This window comes from Mesoplodon bidens, assembly GCF_964165515.1.
Source record: "Mesoplodon bidens genome assembly, chromosome: 1".
In the NCBI taxonomy this organism is placed as follows: domain Eukaryota; kingdom Metazoa; phylum Chordata; class Mammalia; order Artiodactyla; family Ziphiidae; genus Mesoplodon; species Mesoplodon bidens.
Genome location: NC_138176.1, coordinates 872753 through 900011, shown reverse-complemented (window position 1 = coordinate 900011; position 27259 = coordinate 872753). Strand labels below are relative to the sequence as shown.

The 27259-nt window shown below is 62.6% G+C and overlaps 2 protein-coding genes across 5 annotated transcripts in view; one reads left to right on the top strand and one right to left on the bottom strand.

The window, feature by feature from the left end:
* The window catches only part of INPP5A (inositol polyphosphate-5-phosphatase A), a 180801-nt gene extending 157184 nt beyond the window's left edge, over nucleotides 1–23617 (top strand). Inside the window, exons 10-16 of one of the 4 annotated variants that reach the window (XM_081251365.1) lie at nucleotides 2462–2557; nucleotides 2653–2727; nucleotides 8626–8699; nucleotides 18455–18566; nucleotides 21205–21273; nucleotides 22072–22159; nucleotides 22243–22382. In XM_081251365.1, the coding sequence (XP_081107491.1) occupies nucleotides 2462–2557; nucleotides 2653–2727; nucleotides 8626–8699; nucleotides 18455–18566; nucleotides 21205–21273; nucleotides 22072–22152 (507 nt within the window). In that variant the 3' untranslated portion in view covers nucleotides 22153–22159; nucleotides 22243–22382. Of the gene's footprint in view, nucleotides 1–2461; nucleotides 2558–2652; nucleotides 2728–8625; nucleotides 8700–18454; nucleotides 18567–21204; nucleotides 21274–22071; nucleotides 22160–22242 lie in introns of all 4 variants that reach the window. The other 3 variants (XM_081251366.1, XM_081251364.1, XM_081251363.1) reach the window with 3 other exon arrangements.
* A 2030-nt stretch (nucleotides 23618–25647) lies between these two features.
* NKX6-2 (NK6 homeobox 2) lies at nucleotides 25648–26838 on the bottom strand (the record flags this gene model as incomplete). Its single annotated transcript, XM_081233500.1, has 3 exons — nucleotides 25648–25899; nucleotides 26178–26350; nucleotides 26433–26838. The coding sequence occupies 3 exons, from the start codon at nucleotides 26836–26838 to the stop codon at nucleotides 25648–25650; spliced, it is 831 nt and encodes a 276-aa protein (XP_081089626.1).
* Nucleotides 26839–27259: the final 421 nt, after the last annotated feature.

The following is a 27259-nucleotide window of genomic DNA, read 5'->3' as shown; positions in this document are numbered from 1 at the left end:
GAAGGGAGTCCGTGCCTCCACCAACACCCAGTCTGTGTCAGACTCGTAAACAGCCGCCAGGTTAACTCGGGAACGAGGTGTCGCTGGGGCACAGGCGTCCCCCTGAGCCCAGCCCCTCATCTGCAGGCGGGGCATGAGGGGAGGGCGCCACGTCCCAGGCCGGTAGGGAGCACCCTGGGGGGCCAGCCCCAGCGCCTACTGACCCCTCCCCGCGCCCTCCGCAGGGTCTAGAACCCGCAGGGCAGGGCCCACACTCGGGCTGTGGGCCGGTGGGCTTCTTCGGGGTCCCTCAGAGACCCCTGCATGCTCACATGTCGGGACTCCCGACTCCGGTGGAGACAGACCCAGACGCGGTCCCCAGGCCACACCGGGCTTTGCAGACAGAAGCAAGCTGTTCCCACCCCACCCCCCCCACCCCGCCCCAGTCTGGCAGAGAGCAGAGTGGGTTCTGTAAGGCCGCACTCATGGGCTTGCCTGTGGGGACCCAAGGGGCTCTGCCTGCATAGAATTTGGACCCTGGTGGGGAGCGTTTGTGACGGCGGGACGGGGGCAATGGGGCGGGCGGCTCTGGGAGGGGCGGGGCCAGCTGCACAGGCACCCTGAGCCCCAGGGGTTTGTGCGGATTCAGTGGCTGTAAAACTGCGGGACTCGCAGAAAACGCTGTGCATTGCGCTTCTGGGCTGACACCGGCACCGGGTCCTGCGGGCACCACCCCAGCAGCCTGTGCCCCTAAATTCCAAGTGAAAAACCAGGGGCTCCGGGTGCCAGTAAGACGGTGCTGGGCCGCCTCTCCTGCACCCTTCATGCCGCTGCTGATGGTGAAAAAGATCTTCGACGGCTCATTAAGAACAACATTTGGGAAGTTTTATTCTCCTTTCAAAAGAGGAAAATGCCTTCCTGTAAGGAGGCGAGCCGGAAAGGCCCCGGCCCGGGGGTTTCTGCATGAGTGGTCACGACTGCGGATTGAAAGGCGGGTGTGGGAGAGAGGCCCGAGGCTCGCAGAGGCCCCTCCAAGGGCTGGTCTAGTCAGATGTTTATCCTTTGGGAGCCCGTCTGAAGTGGCGAGATAAAGCAATTTTTTAAAAAAGTTTCCAGCAGATGCCTTTGGGAGAAGACCATGAATTTCCTGAATCGCGTCCGAGAGGCTACAATGCCGTCTGCCTGCCGAGCCCTCCCCATTCACTGTGCTTAAGCCACTTAAGCGCATTAGCATCTGGATGGGGTGACCTCCTCGCCAGGGGGCTGGGCAGGGTGGCCGCGCTGGGCCGGATGGTCCAGGCGCTTGTTCTAATCCGGCCGTTTGAAGGCGGCCAGACTGATTTGTGACACATGAGTCCAGAAGCCACTGTGGGGGGCTTGACCTGATTAGCTGTCTGTGCTCTGAATGTCAATGCCTGTCCTGGAGCGCGCGGCCCAGGGGGATCGGCTTCCGGGCTGCCCGGGGCCCTCGGGCCTGTTGCGGGAGGATCTCCCCCAAGGCTGGCTGCTTCAAGCCTCTGAGCCCCGTGGCCTCTGGGCCCCGCGGCTCCGCTGTGAAGTGACCTCACGAGGGCTCCTTAGACGAAGAGGTTTTTTTTTTTAAGTCAACATTAGTTCAGTTGCGGTGGTCTTTCCTTCTTTCTTTTTTGAATAAAAATCACCTAGTGCTTTTTCAACAACAGCCCTATCGAGGCGTAACTTACACACAAGCTGAAACCCGGCTGTGACCTCTCACCCCACCGGCCCCGCGGCCCCTCATCTGTCCTTTCTGGACTCCGCGTGGATGGACTTTCCCGAAGGGAGGGGTGCGGGGCCCTGGTCTCCACACGTCCTCGCCGGCACTCGCTGTGCACCTGGGGTGTCTCTCAGCCCGTTTAGAGCTGCACTTCGTCTCTGCGGTGTTGGTGTGGTCAGCGCGGCCCTGCGGTGTCCCTAACTGCACCAGGCCTCGCGGCCCCTGCGCCAGCCTCCAGCCTCGTCCTGACTGGGGAGCGACCCTGTTTAACCCCCATCCTGCTGCCTTTCCTCGCCCCACACCTAGGTTGGGACAGGAAGGATTTTCTAAAGGAGCCTGGATTTAATAGTTTTCAGCCTATCCGCAGTCAGCCTGTCACCCGTGCCTTTCCGTCTGCCCCGCCGCAGCTGGTGGGCGTCCCTGCGCAGGGCCCCCGGCGTGGCCTCTGTGTCCCCCGTGCTGCCCCCGGGGCCTGTCTGCCTGCCCTTCACCGTCCCTCCCGCTGTGGCTGTGGAGGACCGCTGCTCAGACTGTTCCCTGCGGAGCCTCTGCAGGCCTCCCGGGTCCCCGGTCCTCGGGGCAGCCTGGGGCGGCGGGCAGAGGGCCGGGTGTGCGGCCCCGCCATGTCTGGAGCCGCGGGTCCGTCCACGGGAGGTGTGAGCCCCTGAGCCAAGGTCGGGGAGCCATGGAGGCAGGCAGCGGGCTGGCATGTCTTCGGGGACTGAGCTCCTTTCGTGTCTTTCCCAGACTCTCTGCACAAAGGCCACGATGCAGACCGTCCGGGCTGCCGACACCAACGAAGTCGTGAAGCTGATATTCCGAGAGTCAGACAATGACCGGAAGGTGAGCACCTGTAGGTGCGGTGGGTGCCGAGCCCTGTGGCCCCCGCAGCGGGAGAGGTGGGGCCCCACCTGCTCTGACGGCCCTTCCCTCGGCAGGTGATGCTCCAGCTCGAGAAGAAGCTCTTTGACTACTTCAACCAGGAGGTTTTCCGGGACGACAACGGCACCGCGGTGAGTTCTGGTATCCGACGTGTGGCTGGTCCCCCGGCAGCGGCTCTGGGGCGGCGCTGGCCTCCGGCCCCTCCCAACGCCCCCACTTTCCCAGGACCATGCTTCCTGGTGCCGTCACAGCCTGTGGGTCGGCTTCTGAACCCTCACCCTCCCATCACTTCTCCACTGGGCCCTTCCTGGGGGGGCGTCCTGCCGCCGGCTGGGCTGCGGCCACCTGCCTCGCTGCCTGTGCCGGCCAGTGTGGCCCTCAGCACCGGGGTCCTCCCCGGTGAGAGGCAGAGGGCTAGGGGCTTTGGGTGCAGAACCCTTGGTTCAGGGCCGGCCCACAGAGGCCTGGGCTTCCTTTGGAAGGAAGAGAACCACCATGCAAATTTGCGGGGGCATCTCTGTGGCCGCGAACGCACGTGTGAGCGTGTGTGTGTGTGTGCAGAGGGAAGTGTTGATATGTGTGAATGGACGCCTGCAGTTCAGACCACCCGGCGAGCACGGTCCCTGCAGCGGGATAGCCTAGGGGGGCCTGCACCTGCGGTGCCCTTTACTTCTTGTGCTTTTGACGCATCGGTGACTGAGGGCGGTCGGGACACCTGTGGGAGCCTCACCGCAAGCCCAGGTGTGCACCTGTGCCTCCCCCCTCCCGCCTCCTGGGGGCCTTTCTGCTCTTCCCACCCTGGTAAGGGGCTGTCTGTACCATTGTCCCCATTTTCAGTTCCCGGTTCACCCCACCTCGCCTGCTTGCCACCAAGAACATTGTCACCCCTCAGGGACATCTTTAGCCCAAAGGCCAGGGGTGGCGCTTGGACTTGAGGGCCTGCCTCCGAAGCATTCCCCCCGGGACCACACCCCTCATGGGTCGGCTCCCTGGTCCCCCTCTGCTGCTCTGGGCACCCTTGAATGGCCTGGTCACCCGTTGGGTCTTGAGTTTCCAGCTCTGGACGATGCCTCCGTCTCGCGTCTGCCTCAGGCCCCTCCGAGCACTCGCACCGGCCCGGCTGGGGGCTCCGTGCCTCCGTGTGGGAGGGCCCCTAGCTCTCGTGCCAGGCGCTCAGAAGAGGGCTCATGTCTAAGTGGAGAGGGGCTCTCCAGATGTGCAGCAGACTCTGCCAGCCCGTGTCCCCGCCTTGCCTTCCTGTCCTCCCCGGAAGCCCTCATCCCCCGCCGGGCCTCCCTCGCCTTGCACGTCCGGCGGCTCCTGGGCCTGGACTCGCCGCACGCCTGAGTCTGCCGCCCCCGGCCGTCGCCCCCCTGCCTCCTTCCCGACCCCTGCCCCTCTGTCCACCCCCGGCCTGGAGCCCGCCCGGGGCCGGTCACACGCCCACCCAGTCAGGCCCAGCTTTGGGCCTCGGCCACCTCCCACTGCCGTCGGGTAAAGCCCGGGACCCTGACCTCTCCTCCGAGGCGCGGCTCACTCTCGGGGCCTCTGTGCTGAGCCCCCACCCCTCCTGCAGCCGCACCGGGGGCACCTCTGCCCCCGTGGACGCTCTGAGCCGCCTCACGCACTTCCCCCTGCCTGTCGTGCTGCGTCCCCGCGTCCCCACAGCCAGTTCCCGGCTCGGCTGCGCAGGGGGCCTCGGGTCCCAGTGTGGTGGGCTCCTGCTGTATCCCTCAGCGCCTGGGCTCAGCACATGGCGCTCACGGCTCAGCTGCGGCCCTGCTGGGCTGGACGGGAGGCTCTGTAGGGCGCGGCCGTGTCTGGCTGCCGTCCTGTGACTTCCCAGGCCCGGAACACGTGGGGCAGGTTTGGGGACACGACGCGTTCGGTGTGCCTGTGTGGGGTGAGGTGCCCAGGAGACTTGGGGTGCCGTCTGCTCCCTGGGCAGCCGTGCGACCCTCTGAGCTTGGAGAAGGGCGGGCAGGGTGGGCTTTGAGGGCCCCTAGCACAGAGACGGCCCCTCGAAGCCAGGGACCGTGTGGTTACCAGGGCGAGCAGGAAGCGGAGACGCCCTGGGAGGGGAACAGTGGACACAGAGAGTGGCGCTGCGGTGGCCAGGGGGCCAGAACGTTCCAGAAGGAGCCGGGACACTGGCGAGAAGGAAGGTCCACTATCCAAGGGAGAAACCAGGGTCCTGAGGCAGGTGTGCGGGGGGTGGCGGGGGGGGCACGGGGATGTCTCACGTGGGTCCAGAGTCCCTGCTGCCCTTGGTTAGCACTTAGAGAGTGTGTCACTACCCTGGAAACTACAGATGTCACCGTTAGACGTAAGCTCTAGTTCTGTACTTATTTACCATGCGAAATTGTGCTTCCTTAAGGTGGAGGAAAGTTAGTTTGAATATCTGGGAGAAGTTTGAGGCTGACTTAGATGAGAAGATGCAGTGGAGTCGAAGCAGAGACGAGGTCTCCACGTGGGTCCTGGAAGGCCCGCGGGCCCCGCCTGTCGGGTCGGGAATCTCCGGGGAAGGGGGTGGCCTCGTGCGTCCCCGTGGTGCAGGGCCTAGGCTCAGCGGTAACTGCCCCGGCAGCTCGGCGTGTCAGCCCCACTTGGGAGGCGGTCGTCCAGACCCCCCGGGCGACGATGAATGGCCTGAGGAGCCCTCGGAGGACATCTCACCTTCACGCGAGACGCCCACAGCAGGATGGATGTGCTGCTCCGGCCTCGGCCCCCAAACCCATCGCATCCTTGATCAACCACCAGTCTTGTTCCCGTCTGACAGAAATTTAATTCAAGCTGGCTCTGAAAATAATTATTGTATTTTAAGAGTAGTAATCGTTGGCCGGGACATGATTGAATGTGTCCATGCCTATTGACTTTTTCTATGATTTATAGCTTTGTTTAGTCGATGTTCCCATCGAAATTGTATAATTAATTATAAGTGTGGCTGTCAGGGCTGCAGGATGGAGTGCCCTGGTGAGGATTTGGAGAGATTAAATTTTCTGCGGCTGTCCCAGGGCAGGGCGCGTGAGTTTTCACCACGCTCGGCCTGTTGGATAGAGATGTTTTCTGGGTGTGTAGCAACTGCTCCAGCTCAGGGCGCATCGATTTTCCGGCCTCTTTCCCTTTATCAGTGCGGCGTCTCTGCAGTAACAGAGGAATGTGTGCAGCCGGGACAGCGCCTGACAGATACGTACGATCAGTGGCCGCTTAATCATTGTCCACACACGCCCTACTCTGTTTTTCACTCTGTAATCAAGAAGAATGTTAAAGATACATGTGAAATTGGTTACCAGTTTGTGAAATATCTCAGAGAGATACAGATTACCCTTTCAACAGGAATGCACTGTCATTTCTAATCAGAAACACCTCACGCTGGCCTCCTGTGGCGGCAGCCGTGGCTCCAGCTCCCATCGTCCCGTGGACGCAGGGCGTGGAGCCCTGGGGGCCGTGGAGCAGCAGGAACAAAACAAGCCCCGGGTACAAGGCGTGTAGGAAGCGCTGCACAGCAGCGAGAGTCCACAGACGTCAGATAACTGAATACTTGATAAAAATTATAAGATGAGATTTAAAGGTATGGAAAACGTGAGAGGATCAGAAACATAAACAAATACCATACCCTGAAAACAGCAGGCAGATTAAAAGGCATGAGGAGTGCAAGCAGCAGTCACTGAGGTGGACGTCTCCACAGGTGAGTTAAGTGTCAGGACAGACGCGGCCGGACAGCGGGGCTGAGACCCCAGCGCAGCCAGACCTCGAGGGTCGCTCGGAGGCAGTGCCTGGAGGCTCAGGGCGGAGCCGGAAGGCCTGGTCCTCAGGAGCTCAGTGAGTCCTGAGCCTGAACGTCAAATGCGAAGACGGAGAGCAGCCCGAGCGCCAGGCCCCCACAGGAAGGACGCTGGCAGCGGGCCTTGTGGGAGCGACAGAGCCGCCGCCGACCGAGGCATCGGCGGGAGGCCCGCGGCGGGTTGGGAGCAGCGGGACTGAGCGTGCGCGGGGCTCTGCGGACACGCGTGTGCCCGTCACGCACAGGACGGGGCGACGAGCCCGTCGGGACGCCTCACGGACTCGCTGTGTCCAGAATGTTTCTTTTCTTCTCTCAAGAGTCTGAGTTAAATTTGGGAGAAGCTGAAAGGCTTGGCAGCTCTCGGTGGGTGAGGCTCGGGCCGCTCACCGCCTGCAGGTTCCCAGGTGCTGGACCGAGGCCTCTGGGGGGAGGAGGCCACCACCGGCGTCGGGCTCGGTGGCCGGTCGTCAGGGGTGCCGTGGATGCTACTCTCCTGACGGTCGCGCCTGCCTGCAGCCGCCACGCAGCATCACGGCTGTCTTTCCGTCTGACCTGCGGAGACCAGGAATTCATGCTTGGAGCGCTGTGGATGAGACACGCTCGCCGACCTCCGCGGGGGGGGGGTGTGCGCCTGCGAGTGTGACACGAGGGCATCCCCAGGCCCACGTGCGTGCAAACACGTGTAAGCACGGGACTGGTCCAGGCCCCACGCTCATGCTACACACACACACACACACACACACACACACACACACACACACACACACACACACACACACACACACACACACACACACACACACACACACACACACACACACACACACACACACACACACACACTCTCCCTCTCTCTCTCTCTCTCTCTCTCTTCCCCTCCATCCCCAGCACCCCTGAGGCGCGAACTCTGCAACCTTCCGGAAGCTGTTTGGCCTGGGCTGCTCCCTGGAAGTAGGGTGTGTTTCTCCTCGATGCAGAGGCAGGGGCCACTGGGGCCGGGAAGCTGAGGGGCTCGGCCGCCCCTCATGCCCCCCCCACCCCTGCCCCTCCCGCACCCACAGCTCCCGCCCTGTGCCTCCCCTCCCCCACCCCCAAACCCTTCCTCCACCCCATGCCCCTCCCCATCCTGCATCCCCACTCCTGGCCCTGCACTCCTAGGGCCCCCGGCAGGGCCGCCAGGGGGTGCTGAGTGGGGTGAGGTTTGCCACGGGCGCTTCCTCGCAGCAGATATGGGTTCCCGAGTGTCACCTGTGGGGTCCAGTATCCACACCTCGCCAGGCAGGGTCCGAGGCTCTTTGTGCCCCCGTCTCCGGGTGTCCGGGATGCTGCAGGAACCTGTGTGAGACTGAAATCAGGCAGCTGTGTCTGAAGTGGTCTCGTTTATGCGAAAGGAGCTTTGGTTTACCCCCACCCGAACCACAGACACCATCAAGGGCTCCTGCGGGGGAGGTGTCAGCCTTGCCCCACTCTGGCCGGCCGGTGGCGGCCTGGTGCACGCAGGCTCGGCGGGGAGGGCCACGTGCAGGTGGCTCAGGGAGCAGCCCGGCGCCGGCACTGCTAACTGCACGCTCCGGGAGTGACGGATGAGGTCACGGAGGCAGAGGGGACGGGTGTGGCTTCGGGGGCCCGCACGATGCCGGGCTCCCGCACCGCTGCAGGGGACGTGAGTGATGGCCGCACCCCCAGGGTGTGCGTGGCCCGACGCTGCCAGTGCCCTTCCCTCCTGGGGGCGTGGTGCCCCGTGGGGTGTGGCTCTGAAGAGTCCCTCAGGGCCAGGTCTTGTTTTTTATCTTCCTGTGTGAGGCCAGCACTCTTACTCTCTTGACTTAGTTTGGGCAAAACGGTGTCCCCCCTGCTGGACACTGCCTGAGGGCACCTCGGAGGCGACGCCAGCGCCCATGGTGGCTGCGCCGCGTGGTCTCAGCAGGGCGAGGTGGCCCCGCGTGGCCGGTCAGCACAGGCAGTGTGGGTCCAGCGCCGGCGGCAGACGGGCTGAGTCCAGAGCAGGCCTCTCACAGAAGGGCCTGCAGGGTGCCCCGGGTCCCTCCGGCCACACGCCCGGGGGGCCCGCCCTCGGGAGGCCTGCACGCGGCCCGGGTGATGTGCAGGGCAGGTGCTGGAGCGACGCCTGTTTCCCGGAAGTTGCAGGTCCCTGCTGCAGACAGACCCTCCCCCCGGGCTTCTCGGTGCCCCCTGGGAGGCAAACCAAAGTGACCCTATGTTTTTTTCTGTCTCTTTTCTTCAGCTCTTAGAATTTGACAAAGAGCTGTCCGTCTTTAAGGACAGACTGTATGAACTGGACATCTCGTTCCCTCCCAGGTAAGGACCGCCGCTTGCTGGGCCAGCAGGTAACTGTCCTCCTGTCCGTGCACCTGTGTCCACCTGTGCCCCCCCACCCCCCCACTGAGCACAGCAGGGGTCTGTTCTCTCCTTTCTCCCAACATGGCCTCTCAGATTAGCCTACGAGGGGCCCACACAGTCAGCTCTACGTTCTGGAACTTTCTGGAACTGTTGTGGGGTGGGTTTTGGTTTGGTTTGTCCGTGTTTGTCTTTCTCGGGTATGTAAGCTTTTGCCGGGTTTTGCTCTGGTGTTCATAGAGTCTTGAAATCTGCAGCAATAACAGTGCATTCCCTCCCGACCAGCCCTGGGCTGCAGAGGGCCGGGGTGAGGGGAGAGAGAAGATTAAGAAGTGGCCAGGACACTGGGTGGGCGCTCGGCCCGCGGTCCCATCTGGAAAGACACGGATGCTGCATCACGGGCTTCTCCCACTCGTCTCTCTCCTTTCACAGCTTCCAAGTACGGATTCTTATCACTTGGGAGAAAATGGGCCTTGGGCAGGTTCAGGGAAGCTTTCTCACGTAGACGGGGCCTGGTGAGCAGCTGCAAGTGGGGCCGAGAGCGCCGCCTAGCCCCCCCTCGTCTGCGTCGGGCCTGGCAGTAAACGCGTCAGATCCACGTCAGGAACGGTTGGCATCCAGAACGCTCTGGGGGGCCAGGTCCTCTCAGGCTCCCTCTGAAGGTCACCCCCTGCTTCCTGGGCCACACTCCAGTGGTCAAACATGTGCAGGCTTGAAGGGCCCCCCACCGTCCACTGGACATGGGACTCTCTACGGGTCCAGACTCTGGCCAAGGTGGCCGGGCGCTCGCAGCTCAGGGTCAGCACCCAGACCAGCAGTGCGAGGTTCAGGGGCCAGAGAAGCAGGGACCTGGGCCCATGGGGTGCCTGGTGGGCCCCCAGCAGCGGCTCCAACACCTGTGAACTCGTGACTCAGCGCTTCAGGACCAGAAGGGCGGCCCTCGGCAGTGCCGTCCAGGGGCTGACCACCGCGTTGCCCTCAGTCTCTGACGCTACTTTAAACGTACACAACGTGTGCGGTGAACCGTGCTCCCAGGTGCAGCTAAAGTCTAAAGACGTCCCGAGGGACTTGTTCAGCCCGCGCCTCCTGAGGGTCGTGCCAGGGTCTGCAGCGTCGCTCCCACTTGATCGGGATCCAGCGCCTCTCTCAGGGCTGTGGAGCCGGCCAGGAGAGAGGGGGCCTGGGGCTGCCAAAGGCATAGCCCTGTGGACACGTGTGCCCTGAGCTGGCGTCGGCCCCTCAAGCGTCTCCCAAACGCCGTAGCCTTGAGGTCACCCAGGTGCAGGGCGCAGAAAATGCGGGCAGGACCGGCCACAGGACCTCATGGTCCGTGCTCAGGTGGCCGAGGGACGAGGCCCCGACCCCTAGGCAGCAGAGAGACTGGCACGTCCAGAGTCGGGAGGGACAGGGCTGTGTGGTCCAGCCAGGCCCCGGCTGGTGGTCTCCAGGAAGCACAGGTCGTCCCCCCGGAAGGCGGCCGTAGCCCCAGCCTCTGAGATCCCACTGGTAGGTGGGGGTGGGCATGCTTTGGTGCCAAGCCGGAGGAACTCCAGGGAGGGCCTGGGGTTCGTCAGGGTACCTGGGGCTGCGGGCGCCTCGAGGTCACCTGTGCTCAGTCTGGGGCACACCTGCCTCGGGGTTTGATGGGCTCGTGTGGCAGGAGAATGACCCCGGGAGGTCCCGCCCTCGTCCGGGAACCTGTGGACGTCCTGTGACTTTGCAGGTGCGTTAGGAATGTGCCCGCGCTGTAGGGGCGGTGTCCTGGGCCGCAGAGCCCCCCGCAAGCCCGTCACAGCAGAGGTCCCCCTCTGCCTGGAGGTGGCGGCTGCCACCCGAGGGAGGTGGCCTGGGCGGGGCAGGCAGCGGGGGGCACTGGGGGGACCGTCGGTTTAGGGGTCAGATTTTCTCCCTTTAACTGGGAAGTAGCACTCGAAGTTTTCTGAGGTGGGAAAAATCGTGGTTTACAGACTGAATCATCGGCTCCCAAAGCTGGGGGTCCAGCTCACAGTAGGAAATACACCTGACCTGTCAGCCCTGTCACAGCCGGTGGTGCAAGACCCACCAAAGGCTCCTGAGGCCTTTCCGGCCACTGCCCGGCTCATCCATCCCTCCCCCACTGCCCAGGTCATCTCCCCGCACTGTCCAAGTCACCCACCCCTCCCCCCGTCCTGGGTCATCCATTCCCCTCCCGCACTGCCCATCTTCCCCTTCTCTGGTGCCTGGGTCACACCCATCCCCCTCCCTTGGCTCTGTTGCATTTTAAAACCATGTTTGTGACCATCGGGTAGAGCTCACAGCCCCCCTGGGTTGCCACGTGGGGTCTGGAGGGCTGTTCCAGACATGGGACAATGTCAGCGGAAGCAGAAGCGGGACAGCAGCAGGGACTTGGTTAGAAACGGTGGCTGTGTGGTTTGGTACCCAGATGTGTTCTGACTGTGCCTGAAAATAAGTGATCTCAGGCGTGTTCTGTGTGTGTGTGTGTGTGTGCAGGAGCATGAGCTCCTGTGCACACGTGTGTAGGGTGTGTGCACAGAGGATTGTGCATGGGTGTATTCACTTGTGCATACTGTGTAGGCACGTGTCCATGGATGTGGCACTGCATGGGTGTGGGTGCATGTGTGTGCAGAGTATGTGCATGTGTGTAGGGGTGTGTGTGTACCTATGTGGGTGTGTGTGCAGGATGTACGCGATTGGATTATAGACTGACTGCATGTGTTTGTGCAGTGCATGGGTTTGCATGTGTGCATATAGTACCCACACGTGCACAGATACGGGTGTGCACACATTGGAGTGTACGTACATGGTGTGGGTGTACATGTGTGCATGCAGAGTTGTACGCATACATGGTTGTGTGTGCACACGTGTGGTATGTGGGTGTGCATGGGTGTGTGCAGTGTGTCTTGGGGTGGGGGTGGGTTGTGTATGCACATGTGCACGGTGTGTGTACGCATGGGCCTATTTGTGGTGTGTGTGTTTGTGTGCATGGAAGTACATGGCTGTGTACAGGTGTGAATTGCATAGGTGTGGGTACGTGTATGCATGAGCCGTGTTTGCACACGTAAATGGTATGTGCACATATGAGCGAATAGGTGTTTGCATGTACATTTACATGGGGGTGTGTGCATGAGCTTGTGTGCAGTTCGTGCGTGTGGTGCAAAACTCATGTGTATACGTGTATGCATGTGTGCTTCCTGGGTGTATGCACTGCCTGCTCCGGTGGGGGTGTTGCTGGGGCATGCGGGGGGTGTCCTCTGTGCACAGCTGCTAGCCTAGGGCCATCTCCCGCTCTTGGAAGCTGTCGGGGCTTCTGGCCTGGAGCGGTTTCCTTGCAGGCTGTCCGTCTATCGCTTCTCTCCGAGCTGAGGGGTGGAAGCCGCTGAGGAGCCGCCTGAGGAGCCTGGCGCCCGGGCTGCCCTGGTCCTGCACCGGGAGGGGCAGGCGGGGGGAGGTGGGCCGGGGAGGCGCCCGTCGTGTCCCGTGTGCCCAGCGTCCCCACCCTGGAAGGAGGCAGGAGTCTGCCGGGGTGCCCGCCAGCTACGCATCCTGCCCACAGGGCTGTCCTGCGTCCAGGCTCCACCACGCTGCCCTCTCTGAGGTGGAAAGGCGGAACCTCCCGGTTCTGTTTCTATCGGTGTGGCTGAGCCCCGTGGGGACCTTTCCGGAAGCCGCGCTGGTCAGTGAGGGACACCACGTCTGCGTTTGTCTGCGTGGCCTCGGGCAGGGCGGGGTGTGCACGTGGCAGCCCCTCAGTCACAGAGAAGGGCCACGCCAGCCCCTTCCCACGCTCCCGAGGCCCATGTCATCCTCACGACTCCGTTTTGTGAAAACGGCCCTTCCCTCCCACGTGGGCCAGGCGGTCGGGACAGAGGTGCGTGGGCTCCGAGGCTGTGGGCCCTCGTGCGTGGCTCTGGGCGTTTGTGGGGACGGTCTGTGCTTCACTGGCTGCCGGACTCTGGCACCTCCTGGGGGCAGGGGACGGGGGGTGTGGGCAGTGTCCGTTCAAGGGGCAGTGGGCACCCCAGGCCGTTGTGCCTGTCCTCACCCAGCTTTCCTCTCTGTGAGGCCTGTTTGCTCCAGCTTGTCAGCCGGGGAATTAGCAAGAGCCATGGGCATCCCTGGTGCCAACGGGCAGTGCCACGGGAGCAGGGTGTCTTGAGCGGCATCCTCTGGCCGTCGCACCTGGTTTTCAGAACCTTTCTGCACCTTTTGACTTTGTTATCCAAGCAGTGGACTCACTGCAAACTGGCTGCGGAGTCCTGGTCCCCGTCCTGGTGGAGGCGAGCTCTCAGCTGCTGGGGGCCAGGGGCTGGGGGCGGGGTCAGTGCAGAGCCTGGAGTGGAGACCACCGTGCCCCCCGTGGCTCCAGGCTGAGGCTAATCGCATACCCGGGACAGTCCTCAGAGATGCTCGAGCAGACAGGTCTCCTAAGGAGAGCCGGGGGGCGGGGGCGTGTTTCTTGCGCAGAGGCGTCGTGGCCGTTCTCCGCGGGCTAACAGAACCCCACTCCTAATGGACCGTAACTCAATGCCGTGTGTCACTTTGCTGGAAGAGGTGCTAATGTTTCAGGCGTTTGTAGAGCCTTCAATTCTCGTTCTTCTCAGCCTCGGGCACAGTTTGCACCTTCATGAGGGACAACCACGAAGTGACCGGCGGAGTGGGGTAGAGGCAGGGAGCGCGGCCAGGCCAGGCTAGTGGGCGCAGGGGGTGCCCGCCACAGAGACCCTCCAGGCCCCACCCTGCACTCCAGATGATGCCCGCCAACCCTGAGTGGCCAGGGACGGCGCTCGGGACCAGGCCAAATGAAGGCCTTTAACACCACGTGGTGTTTCCATGTGCTGGTGACATAAAAGGCTTTAAGTTCGTGCTCAGAATAACTGGTGGACAAAGAGCGTGATGCTGGTGCTGGCGTGAGCCGTGCCCACCTGGTCTGTCTGTGTGACCGGCCTCGAGTGGCTGCAGAGCCGACCGTGAGGCTGGTGGTTTGCAGTGGACAAGGCGACGGTCAGCTTTCCGTGTCCTGCGTTGTCATCCTGTCCACCCTCCCTGCCCTCCGGCCCAGCGTCCGCTTGCAGCTCCCACTCTCAACCCGGATTTGGGCCGATCGCGGGAGCCCCCCTTTCCTCTCCCCAGGATGGCCCGGCGTGAGTGGCAGTGATTTGGGGCCCCAGAGGTGACCACCAAAGCCTGTCCTGTGCATCCAGCAGGGAGTTTCTAACGTAGAGTGTCATTCTGAGTTACTGTCGTTGGTTTTAAAATAAAGAGATCAAAGTATGAAGATGAGCCGGCTTAGCTGCCTTTTCCACTAACGTGGTGGCAGCGGGCTTCCCGTGGTGCGGACCCTCCCCCAGCCCTGCACGCAGCCCTGCCCTGGACCCAAGTCCCTGTGGAGCGCTGCAGCCCACCCGCGCCCTCAGAACCGCCCCCGCCGCTGGAAGCCTCCTGTCACTGAGGCTCGAGAATTCCCAGAGGTGGCGGGATGCGCCCCACATGCTCCTCTCTCGTCCCACTGACTCCTAAACTGTGTCTCCCAGGCCTGAGATTCAATCAAGGAAGCATTCGTGTGGCTTTGCCTGGGTGGGGCTGAGGAGGGGACCGCCCCCAACACCATGACAACGCAAGTAGCGTCTCCGTGTAGTCGCAAACATAGAGTTTACCTTCCAGCCCCTGACAGGGTCTCGGGGCCCCTGGGGGTCCACACGTCACGGCCGAGAACTCCCCAAACCTGGAAGTAACCAAAACGCCACCTTTAGCGGACAGATGTCGGCTGCTGAAGCGGCCGGACCGCTGCTCCCCGCGGGCCTGGGAGCGGTGGGAACCAGGGGGCCGGGGGCTGCTGTCTGTGGCACGGGAGCCACCGGGGGGTGGAGGGCTGCTGCGCCCCCTGCGCTTGTGGCTCTGTGTGACACGTGTGCCTCAGAGTGAAGCTGACAGGGGAGGTGGACAGACGCACAGTCAGAGTACACACCTCGCCAGAGAAAAGTCACACCTTCCCAAGGACAGACAAAAACGCTCCACGGTGGGAAAGAGGTTTTTACTGGGCAAATTAATTACAGAAAAAGATCCAGCGAGAGCTTTCGAAAAAGACAAAAATACATATAACACGGGGATAAAATGTATCCCACGGCTCTGGCCGGAGGAGGCTGTCTCTCTCCAGTGGATACATTTAGTTTTATATTAAAGATTCGGAGGCACTTTTCAGACTTCTGTTTGGGCCATAATTCAACTGTGGACCATCTATAGATTCCTGTCTGTAACGATAAATACAAAATGGTGACATTTGGACAAAAAGACTGAGCTCCCTGCTGTGTGCCCGGCCTGATTCTTGGGAAGGGAGCCAGGAAGCTTGTCCCGCTGGTCACCTAGCCCCGGGTGGACACGGCCCACACGGAGGCATGGGGGCAAGCGCTGAGGGGCGAAGGGCCAGGGCACCGGTTACTCGGGAGCCGCCGGTCACCCCACAGGGACGCTGCGGGCACCTGTGTCCACAGAGCCGGGTCAGCTCTACGGCTCGGACCACAGGCCCCTCGTCCCCATGGCAGTGTGAATGTTATTGCCCAGTTCAGGTGCAGCTTCCTTCCGCCTCCTTTTCTTTCCCAGGAGTCTCAGGTGCTTGGAAACTGAGTTCCTGTGCGGCCACTGCCTGCCGGCCTCCGGGGCTGCCGTTCATGGGTGGATGGTCCGCCGATTCGCTGGCTGCGCGGGCCCATCTGCCCTCAGCAGGGCCGTGACTCGGGAACACTCACGTTCTCCCCGAGCGAGAAGCCCAGGAGGGTCTCCCGCAGCACCCCCAATTCTCCTCCTCCCGCTTCGGTGAGAACTGGGCCTGTCTGGCCAGGTGCAGGGGCCCCCGCCCCCTCCACCCTCGGGGTCCTCCTGAGCCCGCGTCTCGCGCGCACGGCGGCTGGCCCTGTGGAGTCGGGCGGCCGACACAGTGGGCCTTTGTGCCTTCCTGGCCTGGCTGCTGGCCTCGGGCCCTGGTGACACCACCCTCCTGCCCGCCGCTCAGATGCAGGCCGAGCCTTGTCGGCAGCGCCCTGGCAAGGGGGCCGCTTGCCCACATCCTGCATCCTGCGGGAAGGAGCCCGAAGGGCTGGGAGGACAGGTGGGCGATTGTTAGCTTTATCGCAGGGCCATTCGCTGTGGTGGTCACTCCCCACCATGCGGGGCCAGGCCGGCGGCTCGTCCCGCGTCCCCGCCCTGCTCAGCGTTTGCTTTCAGATAAGTCCGCGTGTGCAGCGAGCATTAATCATCAGCAGCCCCGGCAGGCAGCGCCAGGCCATCCTCAGAGTGGCGTGGGCAGGGTCCCCCTCCCGGGCCCACACCGGCCTTGCCCAGCCCGTCTGCACCGGCACCGCCCCGCCCACTCCTGGCCTGGCTCTGGGAGTGGCTGGCCCCTTCCGGGAGTCTGTCCACAGCAAGGGCCCCCGGTCCTTGGGGTGAGGGTGCCGCCCCCAACCGTCCTGCCCGGCCCGGCCAGGGCGCCCCTCACGGCCAGCTTCTTTCACCTGCTGAATCGCACGTGGGCAGGCCCCACAGCAGCAGCAAGGTTGAGAACACGGACTGAAGTCCCCGGGGGAAGCTTGTCACGGCTCCGGGCCTCCCAGGCCCTTCCGTGTTACTCCCTACCAGGCTGACTGTCCCCGTGATGGCCCGTCAGCTCCTGGCGGTGGACGGGGGGCTGGACTCGGGCCCTGGCGCCCTGTGATGATGGCTCCGCGGTGTGCGTGGGGACTGTCCATCACTTACCTGAGTGGGCTTTTCGTGCTGTTTCTAACCCAGGACCCACAGCACTTCCCTGAACCTTGCCCCCTAGGCAGGTCCCCAGGGGGCTCTGTGGGCTTGGGGCGCAGCCTCAGTGGGACCCCCGATGGCCAGGGCTCCCGAGGGCTTTCCCGTAGCAACAACGTCATAGGTGCAGCTGAGGGTCACGCGGTGGTTCCCGAAGCCCCCGGGCCTCGATCCTGCTCCCGTCTGCACCGCGTCTCCGAGGGATGCTTCGAGCCGGCCCTCACTCCTGGAACAGCGCGCGTCTGGGCGGCCCCTGCCCGGCGGGGAGCGTGGGCGAGGCCCGGGGTGGCCGGCTTCACCTTCCAGACCTCCCGTTGACCGCAGATGTCCCCCTGGGTGAACCTGTCCTGCCCCGCCTCACGGTCAAGGACCAGCTTGGGTGGGCTCAGAGCACACACGACCTTCCCAGCCCTGGCCACAGCCCTGCCGGCCGCCCTCTCCCCTGACCTTTGCCTCCAGTGGAGGGGGCTGGGGGCTTGCTCTGTGCTCAGCACATCCTGCTCTGGACGCTCAGGGTCGGCCCGTGCAGACCCCGATTCCTGAAGCTCCCGGGAGGGTGGGGTGGGCAAGCGTCCCTCCTTCAGGACCACAGCCAAGCTAGGCTGGGACGTGCCTGAACAAGCCCGCCGTGGGCCCCCCTTTTCCCTGAAGGAAGTTGTAGGGTGGTCAGTGCTCCGTGCTGTCAGCAAGGGTAATGCTGTTAGAAGCAGAGATTAGGGACGTTTTGTTTGTAGCCGTGTTTGCTGCTTTGGGTCTTCAGTGAACTAAATTCCTGCAGGGCCTGGGGCCGTAAGTCGCCGTTTCTGGAGAGAGTGTGGGACGCTCTGGAGGATGGAGCAGGCTGAGAACCGTTAACTCAGGTTCCGTGGACCCTGACCACGGCCACAGAGGGCGGGGGGAGGGGCAGAGGCCCCATGCGAGCAGGTGCCCAGGACAGAGCAGCCCAGGAAGACAGTGGCATTTTTCTCCTCCAGCTGAAAGCACAGGAAAATTTAATAGAGAGTAAAGTGCCATTCACAGCAAATACCACGTGGTATTTTGGAACTAACCTAAAAAGCACATTAGACCTTGGCAAGGAAAATGTTAGACTGTATTGGAGGCCATAGGAGATGCACCACGAGAAAGCAGACCCACCGTCCTCACGGGTGTGCAGGGAGCACGGCTGCGGGTCCCCCAAAGCCAGTTAGTTCATTCTGGTTAAATGCACCTGCTGTTAGTTCAGTGCAGCCCAATCCAAATGCCCACGGGGTGGGGTGAGCAGCTTTACATGGACCAGGGCGGGCCCACTGGGCACTGCAGAGCCCGGAGCCGGAGGTTCCAGTGAGTTCTGGGCCTCAGCCAGGCGGCTACTGTCAGGGTGTCGGGGGCTCAGCTGGTGGTCACAGGCCCCACCTGCTTCTCGCCATGTCAGTCGGTCGGCTGTGGTGGTTCCATTCCCAAGGGGCCCCAGGCCTCTCCTCGCTGCCTCACCAGGCCGGTGGGCGGGAAGCGGGGCCCGTGCGGCCAGGGCAGTAAGTCAGGGCCAGGCACACACTCTGCCACAGCGAAGGTCCAAGGCCACGGCCCGGGCACCTGGGCGCTTCCTGAGGTGGACGCCTCGGTGGGACAAGGGTGTGGCGTCAGTCTGGGCCCAGGCGTCTGTAGGCTCCCGGGCAGGTTTTCGTTGGGCTGTAGGCCGCCTCCAAAAATAAAACCAAGTTTAATAGACGTGTCCATGTCCGTGGGGAGGGTTTATCTGAAGTGCTGGGTGGGACAGTCCTTTGACTTTATTCTGGAAACTTCCGTCTGCCTGTTCTCCCCCTGGACAGGCTCGGCCTTTCTGAGGTGCGTGGGGCAGAGCCCACGCCACCCTCCCCCGGGCGCGGAGGAGGGGCTGGAGGAGGGGCCCCGTGGCTGCTGACCGGTGCCTTCCTGTCCTGTCTCCCCAGCTACCCATACAGCGAGGACTCCAGCCAGGGCAGGCAGTACATGAACACCCGGTGCCCCGCCTGGTGTGACCGTGTCCTTATGTCCCCGTCCGCCAAGGAGCTGATTCTGAGGGTAAGTGTGAGGGCCGCGCAGGCCAGAGCCCGGGCGGGTGGGGAGCCTTGGGCCAGGGGACGTGCCCTCCTACCGGCCCCAGGATGAGCACTGACCCCGTTCTCGGGGCTGGGATGGAGCCCGACCTCCAGTGTCTTTCTGGATTCAAAACAGGCATAAACTGTCACCAGTGCTTTAGGAATCGTTTTAGTTTATTGTGTCCTCGGGGGAGTCAATGAGCTCTTGTCTTCGAAAGAGCTTGGGAGCTGTGAAGTCCGTCCTTATTTTCCTAAGTTGTAAATCAGAGCCAGAGTCACAGTGGGGCTTGAGAAGTTACAGATAAACGGCCAGCACTCAGGAGGCAGCCCCGTAAGACTGGGTGTGGGGAGAGTTTGAGTTTCCTGGAGCCTCTTGATTTCCCGGGGTTTTTCAATGCCCACATTTAACACAAGAGGTCTGCTCTAAAGAATCAATATCTGTATTGGTTTTGTCAACCCCATCAGTGAAAAAATATAATAACGAGGTGCACTGATTCATCAGCGCAGCGGTCTGGCCTCTGTGTGATGTGGGCAGCCAGTTAGGAGCGGGCAGGAGGTCCCCACGGCCCAGGCCGTCCCCCAACCTCAACCCAGTACGTTTTGGGCTCTAGTCACCACCCTCCACAGCCCCCGAGGCTGCTGCAAGGAGCCCTGTCTGTGCCACTGGGCCCTGGGCCCTTTACCCAGAGACGCAGCCAGGAGGGCAGAGCCCCCTTGGCCTGCCCAGGTGCACGCCCGTCCCCCTGCTCAGCAGCCCCTGCGGTCCTCCTCCAGGAGGCCCCACTGCTGGCCTTTCCGGGGTGGGCCGGCCCTCCACACTCTGCCTTGAGCCAGAGCCCCCGGGTGCATGGGGAGGGAGGCCACTGGGCCCTGGTTGGAGGTGGGGACGCGTCGGGTCCGCGGTGAGCTTGCTCTGACGGGGCCTGGGGGCTGGCCGGGGCAGCCTCGGCAGCCCTCCCCAGGGCCTGTGGGCAGGGCCTGCACCCGGCTGTGACACACCCCCCCCCAGAGCACATCACAGAGGACAGGCGCTGGCTGGGCTGCTCTCACAAGCAGCCTTCCCGAAGGGAGCTGCACAGGACATTGGCCCTGACCACACAGACCCGGGCAAGCATGCCTGGTGCCCGGCCTTGGACGCAGCCCTGCCCTCTCTGCTGGGCCTGCCCTTGGGGCCCTGAGATGCCATGTGAGGAAGCAGAGAGTGGACAGTGGACATAGCGGCTCACACCGGCAGGCGAGCTGAGCACAGGGCTGCGTCCAGAGAGGGGGCCTCAGGGGCCTCAGGGCGCAGAGAAGAGGCGAGTGTCCTCTTCCAGAGAAAAAGGCATCCTGCAGTAAACCCACCAAGACAGCAGGAGCGCGTAGGCTGGTGAAGGGGGTTGCCCAGGGCTGCAGACGGGCCCAGCAGAAGGCAGCACTGCAGGCTGTTCTACCTGCGTTCACATCACGTCAGCTTCGGGGCCCGAGATTTGATGCTGCAGACAGTGGAGACAGAGCTCGGCTGGGTGGCCCAGCGTGGGGAGGGCCCAGCGCCTTCCTGGGGGCGGTGGGAGCCCCGGCAGGCCCTCCCCTGGGGGCTGCCCGGCGGGCGGCAGGCGTTACCAGCCCACTGGCCGTGGCGCGAGCAGCCTCCGCCGCGTCATCCATCATGCCACACTCGGTCACCTCGGCATCGTGTTCGTTCTGCTTCCCGGCCCCGGAGCATGGAGGTGGCGGGCGTGGTGATGAATGCGCAGCGAGGTGTGCGGCGCCCGCTTAATCTGTTTGTCTGTCTCACGATTATGCACTTGGAAACCCCCAGTTTTATGCTGCCTTTGTAAATTACCACGCTGCGCTTGATGAATGTTTCCCGACTCCGGGAGGTGCTGTGATGGCGAAGGCTGCGCGGAGGGGTCTGTCTTGATGCCTCTGGCAGGCGACGGTGCTGGAAAGTAAACCTGACTTTAAGCTTCCTACTGCATTAAAGATAATTCAGTTTATAGCCTCAGACGCTGCAGCCGAGGATGTGAAATCCTGGCCCAGTTGGAGCCAGAGCCGACTGACTGCGGGAACACACCCTTGGCCGCACACCTGGAGTTAAGGTGCCTGCAGGCTGGCGGAGGAGGGAGGGCACCCTGTGCACACAGCCCTGCGTCACTGGGTGCAGACCGCTGGGTGTGGCAGCGTGGCGTTCGGGGAGTCTGTTCTCGTCTGAACAGGGAGTTCTGGGTCAAAAACAAATGGCAACGGGGAAAACAGGAACCAGGTGGGCTTCCTCAGTGCCGGGGGCACGGCTGGAAAGAAAGCTCACAGCCGCCCCGACTGCGGCGAGCACGGTCCAGGGCCCGGCCCAGAGGCAGAGGGGAGCTCGGGCTCCACACCAACGGCCCGTGTCGCCACCTCCCAAGGCCGGAGCCCTCCCACCTGGGAGAGCCGGGTGCCGAGGTGCTGCCCGGACTGCCTGGACCTCCCTCCTAGGGGCCAGAGGCACACCGGCGGCTCTGAGCCGGCCGGAGCCCCACGGAGACGTGGGCAGGGTGGCCGCGGGCGGAGCATCGCTGGGCTGCCCCCCGCTCGCTGCTCTCCCAGGAAACCCCACCATTTCCGCCTCCCATGCCTCTCCCTCTGTTTGCTTTTCCCAGTCGGAGAGCGAGGAGAAGGTTGTCACCTACGACCACATCGGGCCCAGCGTCTGCATGGGAGACCACAAGGTGACAGCGCTGCGCTGCGGGCTGGGGGCCGGGCCCGAGGGGCGGGCGTGGCGGACGGCTTCTGCTGCCCCTCAGCTCCGCCTTCTTAGTCCGCTTCACAGAGGAGGCCAAGTTGGTCTGTTTTTATTTAACTTTAATAAAATACCAGACGGTAGGTAGGTAGGGGCTAGATAGGCAGGTAGGTAAGAAGGCAGAAGTGACTGGTCACAGTAGAATAAAATACACAGTTTTACTATTTGTAAAAGGAGGCTGTGTCCACCGCTGGCTATTTCCGGAGGCCGTTTCCTGAACGTGCACTCGAGTGTTTTCCTGGCTTCTGATGGTGAGCACCCACCGCCAGTGCAGGTGGGAGACGGCGCGTCACCGACCCAGTGCCTCGGGGGAAACACCGAGTATTTGTTCTGGGACTAACGTTGTATGTGTGACTGGCCCGGGCCCCTCCGAGGGGCGTGTGGTGACGAGTCGTGTGTCACCATCAGCCACATGAGAGATGTTCACCGGTTCCCATTTTCGGGGCCTCTGGGCGGTCGCCCACACTGCCCAGTGGGCCGGATCCCAGGATGGGCTCTGTCCTTCCCCGTGTTCTTTGGGCCTGAAATCAGCTTTCACGTTGTCTTTATCTGGAAACAACACCGTCTTTAGAGAACGCGAAGGCCCTTTGCCTCTAGCCTCTGGTTGCCCAGTCGCACCAGCTCCTCGGGAACTGGGGCCCGACGCTGGGCCCGCGGGCCACGGCCGGGTAGCCCGGGAGCGGGGTCTGGGCGCCCGGTTCTGACAGCCTCTCTTCTCCCACTGCAGCCCGTGTTCCTGGCCTTCCGCATGGCGCCCGGGGCAGGTAAACCTCACGCACGTGTGCACAAGTGTTGTGTGGTGCAGTGAACTGGTGGTAAATATGCCTCCTCCCTCGAGTTCACCTTTCTGAGCTTTTCGTGGTGTGTCTGTCCACTTAACAAACGGCTGATTCCACAGCAGGGAAGCGATGCCAGCGCCACGAGGGGACCCCCGGCAAGACCTCCCTGCGGCACGCGGAGCCACGTTGTCCGACAGCCGCATCGACAGACCCGCCTGAGCGCCGCTGCTAGACGGCCGGCCCCACACGTCGCTTCCGCCCCGGACGGCGCTCCGGACAAGCCTCACATACCTCACTGTCGTGTCTGCTCGTGTGACATCAAGTAGAAACATTGGGATTTTTTAAATAAGTCACAGTCCTGTTGCCAAAACGCTAATAGACAGCATTTTAGACTTCACGGTTTTCGATTTTTAATCATTGTCAGCGTGGAGGAGCTTCTCCGGCGTAGAAACCCCACAGGGCTCGGGGTCCCCTCCGCGGCGGGGCGGCCAGGGCTCTGCCGGCCAGCGGCGCGGCCCTCGCTTTCACTTCTGGAGGCCCCTTCCCTGTTAGTCACTCTACTGCCATGTTACATGGTTTTTGAATCACACTGCAGCTGCTTTCCATTTTTATATATATATAAATATATATAAATATATACTTTTTAAAAATAATTTATAAACCTTACAAAACTTACGCTAAATATACTTTCCAGTATGAACGCTTGAGTGTCATATCAGCAGGTAGAATTGGCGTCTAGGAGTTTGGTTACGTGCACGTCAACACACAAAGCTATAAAACAAGTACTACGACCCAGCAGAGCCGTCAGGGGTCAGACCGACCACAGCACATCCATACGAGCAGTTGGAGACTCCTAGGCCTTTTTCTATCTAATATTAAGAACTGAATGTGAAGTTTATAGCTAGCTCGGGTGTACCTTTTAAGAATTTTGTAAACCGTTTTGTCTGTCTTTTGTTACTGTTCTATGGTGCCAAGTATTCTACATAAAACAATAATATCATGGGAGAAATAAAAATAGCTAGTCTGCTTCTGATAGAAACTGCTTGTAATGTGGCCTGTATATAAAAATATTCAGAGAAACAAACTGTAGGCGTCCTTGGATGCCGAACCTCTAACGACCTGTCGTAACCCTGCTGCACGTATTTGCTCCTGGCACCCGGCGGAGCAGTGAGAGGTGGTCCCAGGGCCCGTGGATGAAACACAAACGAACGTTTTATTGATTTGCTTTAACACTACAGAACTCCTGGGCTGGGTGAAGGCGCTGGGTAGAAGCTTGTTTTGGATAAATCACAACCGTTGCAAGTGAGCTGGCGTCCACGTGCCGAATCTATGTCCTTGACAGTACCGTCGGGGTCTGTGTCAAGCTGTGGTCGCTCTGCTCTGGCCGGCTCACGGCGATTCTGTGCAGCGGGGTTTCAGCTGTTGGTCACTCAGGAGGCCTTTGGAAATGACCGCTCTGGTCCCTAAGCAATAAAATCGATCGTGGTGAAAATATCCCGTCTGCTTTGCGTTTCCTCCTCCCGTGCTCCGGGCCCGCTGTAGCCCGCAGTGCAGGCTACGCTCGTCGGCAATCCTGGACTTCATTCTGTCGTATACTGTTACAGAACTGAGCTCTGGCGTGAGAGCAGACAGATCATCTTTTGGATTTTTACTGCAGAGGTTACTACTGGGATTTACCCCTCAGCATTGTTTAAATGAGATTACATACATGTGTTGCTTTCCTCAAAACTTTAAAACTGGAAATTCCTTTGCTCTTAACTTGAGCTGAAAGAATAGTTCACTCACATAAATTTTGAAAAAAAATTAATGCTCCCTTAGAAAGAAAACCAGCCAGTGAAAAACGTCTGTTTTTTAAATTGATGCAGCCATGTAGCAAAAGAAAAAAAAACCCAAAAAACAAAACTTCAGCCTTTAACATTTCTAACATTTTCAATAATGCCTTCCAAGAGAAATCTTACAGTAATACAACCCTTTATATTCAATTTTTAAAATTAACACAACAGTTATGCAGCCACGTGGAGCGTCCAGAGTCTGAACGGATGGAGTGGTCTTCTGTGAACCAGAGCAGACGCAGGCTGCTGTTAATTGGAATCCTGGCCCTTGGATTCCGGGGTGAGGGACAGGCCAGAGAGACGGCTTCCCGGGCCCCTGCGGGGCTGGGGGGCTGGGTCGGTCTGGTCAATCCAGGGAGGTGTCCTGGGTGGAGGCCGGAGCTGCCCAGGAGGAGGACAAGGCCCAAGCACCGGCCAGATGTGCTTCCCCCGCATCCCAGGGTCAAACGGGCAAAGAAAATTCCAGGGCCCCTGAGAAAACTGACGCCGGGGCAGCAAAATTATTTTGGATGTCTCTTTGTAGTCCCAGTTTGAATTAAACCCTGCTTTCTACCGATGAAAAAAATCTATTAAACGGCAGGAGAAGGGCTATGGTGCTGATGAATTTAAAACCTGATTTATTTCACCCAGTGTGAGTTCAGTGCTACTTCAAATTATGTAGCTACTAAGGTTGGGCATGTTTCAACCTACATAATCAGAGCAAAGCACATCGGCAGGACCTAGGGCCCAGCGGCGCCCCTCACCACCACCCCCCCCCACCAAAGGGGAAAGGTACCACTCCGGGTGGGGCAGGAGCGGGGGTTCACCTGCCTTTTCCGGCAACCCCAAATGTGTTTAAATCTGCCCAAACCTCATCCACCTAAGCCAGCGAAACAGCGGGCCTCCAGAGCCCTGGGGAGGGCGCCCTGGCCCCAGCCCGGTGGAGTTGGGGAGAGGGACGGGGACAAGGGGTCCTACCTGCTGCCCCGCGAGCCACAGCTGCCTGCTGCCTGCGCCGGAGGAGCTGCCGCCGCCGCCGAGCGCCCAGCGCCCCGCTCCATCCCCCCGCCGTCGGCTCCGCTCCAGCTCGCTGAGTCCTGGCTCTTCGCGGCCCTCGGCCCCGGGCGGCCCCTTCCCTTGGCCGGCGGCCCGAGGGTTCTCGGGCGGGGCCGCCTTCCCCGCGCCGGGCCTCGCGGTGCCCTCGGTCCTGCGAGATGCTGCCACCCGGGCAACCCGGGGCGCGAGGCGACCAGGACTCCATCGCGTGCCGATTCTGAGCCGGACCTGCGCCAGACCCAGGCGCCCCTCCGGCCGAAGGCACGGACCCCGCGGCACTAAAGACTGGACAAGGGGACCCGGGACAGCGGGCCCCGGCAGAGGGCCGCGCGACCGCGCCTCGTCCGCGGTTTTCGATAAGGAAGAAACACGCGGTGCAGCCTCGGGAGTCACGGCTCCGACGGGGACGTGTTAAATAATTTATTGATTATACAAAGTGATTCCTCCTAGGACGCGCGGCAGCGGCGGTCCCGATCCCGCGCCCACGCCGAGGACAGGGACGCCGGCGCTCTAGGGTCCACGCACGCCGAGCCCGAGCCAGGCCGCTTTATAACTTATTCTGTAAAAATATATATACACACTTCGGCGCGGGCGGCTGGCGAGTGGCGCTGGCCCGCGTCCCGTACCCTGGTTGTCCGGCCTTTTGCCGCCGCGTCCTCACGAGGCGTCCCCCGCGCCGCCGCACGGGCTAACCAGCGCCAAGTTCGAGGGTTTGTGCTTCTTGAGCAGCCGCGTGATCTTCTCATCGTCCGAGTTGGGGTCCAGGGGCCGGTTGTACTCGTCGTCGTCCTCCGCGTCCGAGCCGCCCACCTTCAGCTTCTCGGCGTCCGAGTCCTGCTTCTTCTTAGCCGACGCCATCTCCGCGGCGTGCCGCTTGCGCCACTTTGTCCGCCGGTTCTGGAACCACACCTGGGGTGGAGGGTGCCCATCAGGCGGCGCCTCCCCAAGCACCCGGCCCGCGGCAGCTTGGCCCCTCGGCGGCCCGGCCGGAGACGCCGCCGGCCGCGCGGACGCGGAGGGACGCCCGAGGCCACCCCTCTGCCCGGGACCGGCCGCAGGGCTGGGCGCCCCCGGGACCGAGGCCAAGGCCAGCGGCCGTTCGCAGACCGTTCGCAGGACGCGGGGGAGCGGGTGGGCCTCGGCGCAGCGGGACCCGCGGGGGGCCGCCCGGGCCGCAGACGCCTCACCTTGACTTGGCTCTCGGTCATACCCAGGGAGTAGGCGAGGCGCGCGCGCTCCGGCCCCGCCAGGTACTTGGTCTGCTCGAAAGTTTTCTCCAGCGCGAAGATCTGCTGGCCCGAGAAGGTCGGCCGCGAGTGCTTCTTCTTGCCGTCCTTGTCCAGGACCCCGCTGGCCTGGGCTGCAAAGGAGGGCGGGTGAGCGCGGCCGGAGGCCCCGCGCCCCCGCCCGCCCCACGCCGAATCCGCGCGTGGGCCACTTACCCGGGCCGGCCAGGCGCGGGTCCCTCCAGGGCGAGCCCTGCACCACGCCGGGCCAGAAGATTGGCGGGCGCCCGGGCAGCTCGGCCAGAGGCTTGGGGTAGCCGCGCGCCACGGCGGCCGCGGGCCCGAAGTAGACGCCGGCCGACGAGGCGAGCCCACTGAGACGGGGCAGGCCGCCCAGGAGGCCACCGCCCGCCGCGCCCACGGGCCGCCCCAGGATGTCGCTGATGCCGTGCGGGGTGCCGAGCGGCAGCTGCGCGCCCAGGCCGCCCAGCGCGGGCGCCTTGAAGCCGGCCGGGCCCTGCAGCGCGTACGGGAACAGCGACGTCTTCATCTCGGCCATGTTGTGTAGCGCGGCCAGCGGCGCGCTGCTCAGCACGAACGCGCCCGGGCGGTTAGCGTCCATGGGCGCCGCCGCCGCCGGCCCGGGCGCCCATCCGGGCCCCGCCGCCGCCGCCCGCGCCCGCCGGCCCGGGAAGTTTGCGCGCGACCCCGGCGGGCGCCGGCTGCAGCGGGGGCTCGGGGCGCGGGCGCCGACGGCGCGGATGGCGGGCGCGAGAGCGGGCGGCGGCTCCCGCACGGGGTGGGCGGCGGCGGGGGTACTCCGCGCTGCGGCGGTGACGGCTCCGGGGCCGGTCGGAGCGGCGCCGCGCCGCGCGGGCTGGACGCGCTGATAACCGCGGGGCCCCCAGGCGGCGCGCGTGCTGATTGGCTGCCGGCGACCGCGGCCCGGCCATTGGCCAGCGCCCCCGCCGTCTGCGCGCGCCCCCGCTGGCCGCGCACTCCATGAAGGGCCCATTAGCCCGGCAGGTGCCTCCCGGGCTGTA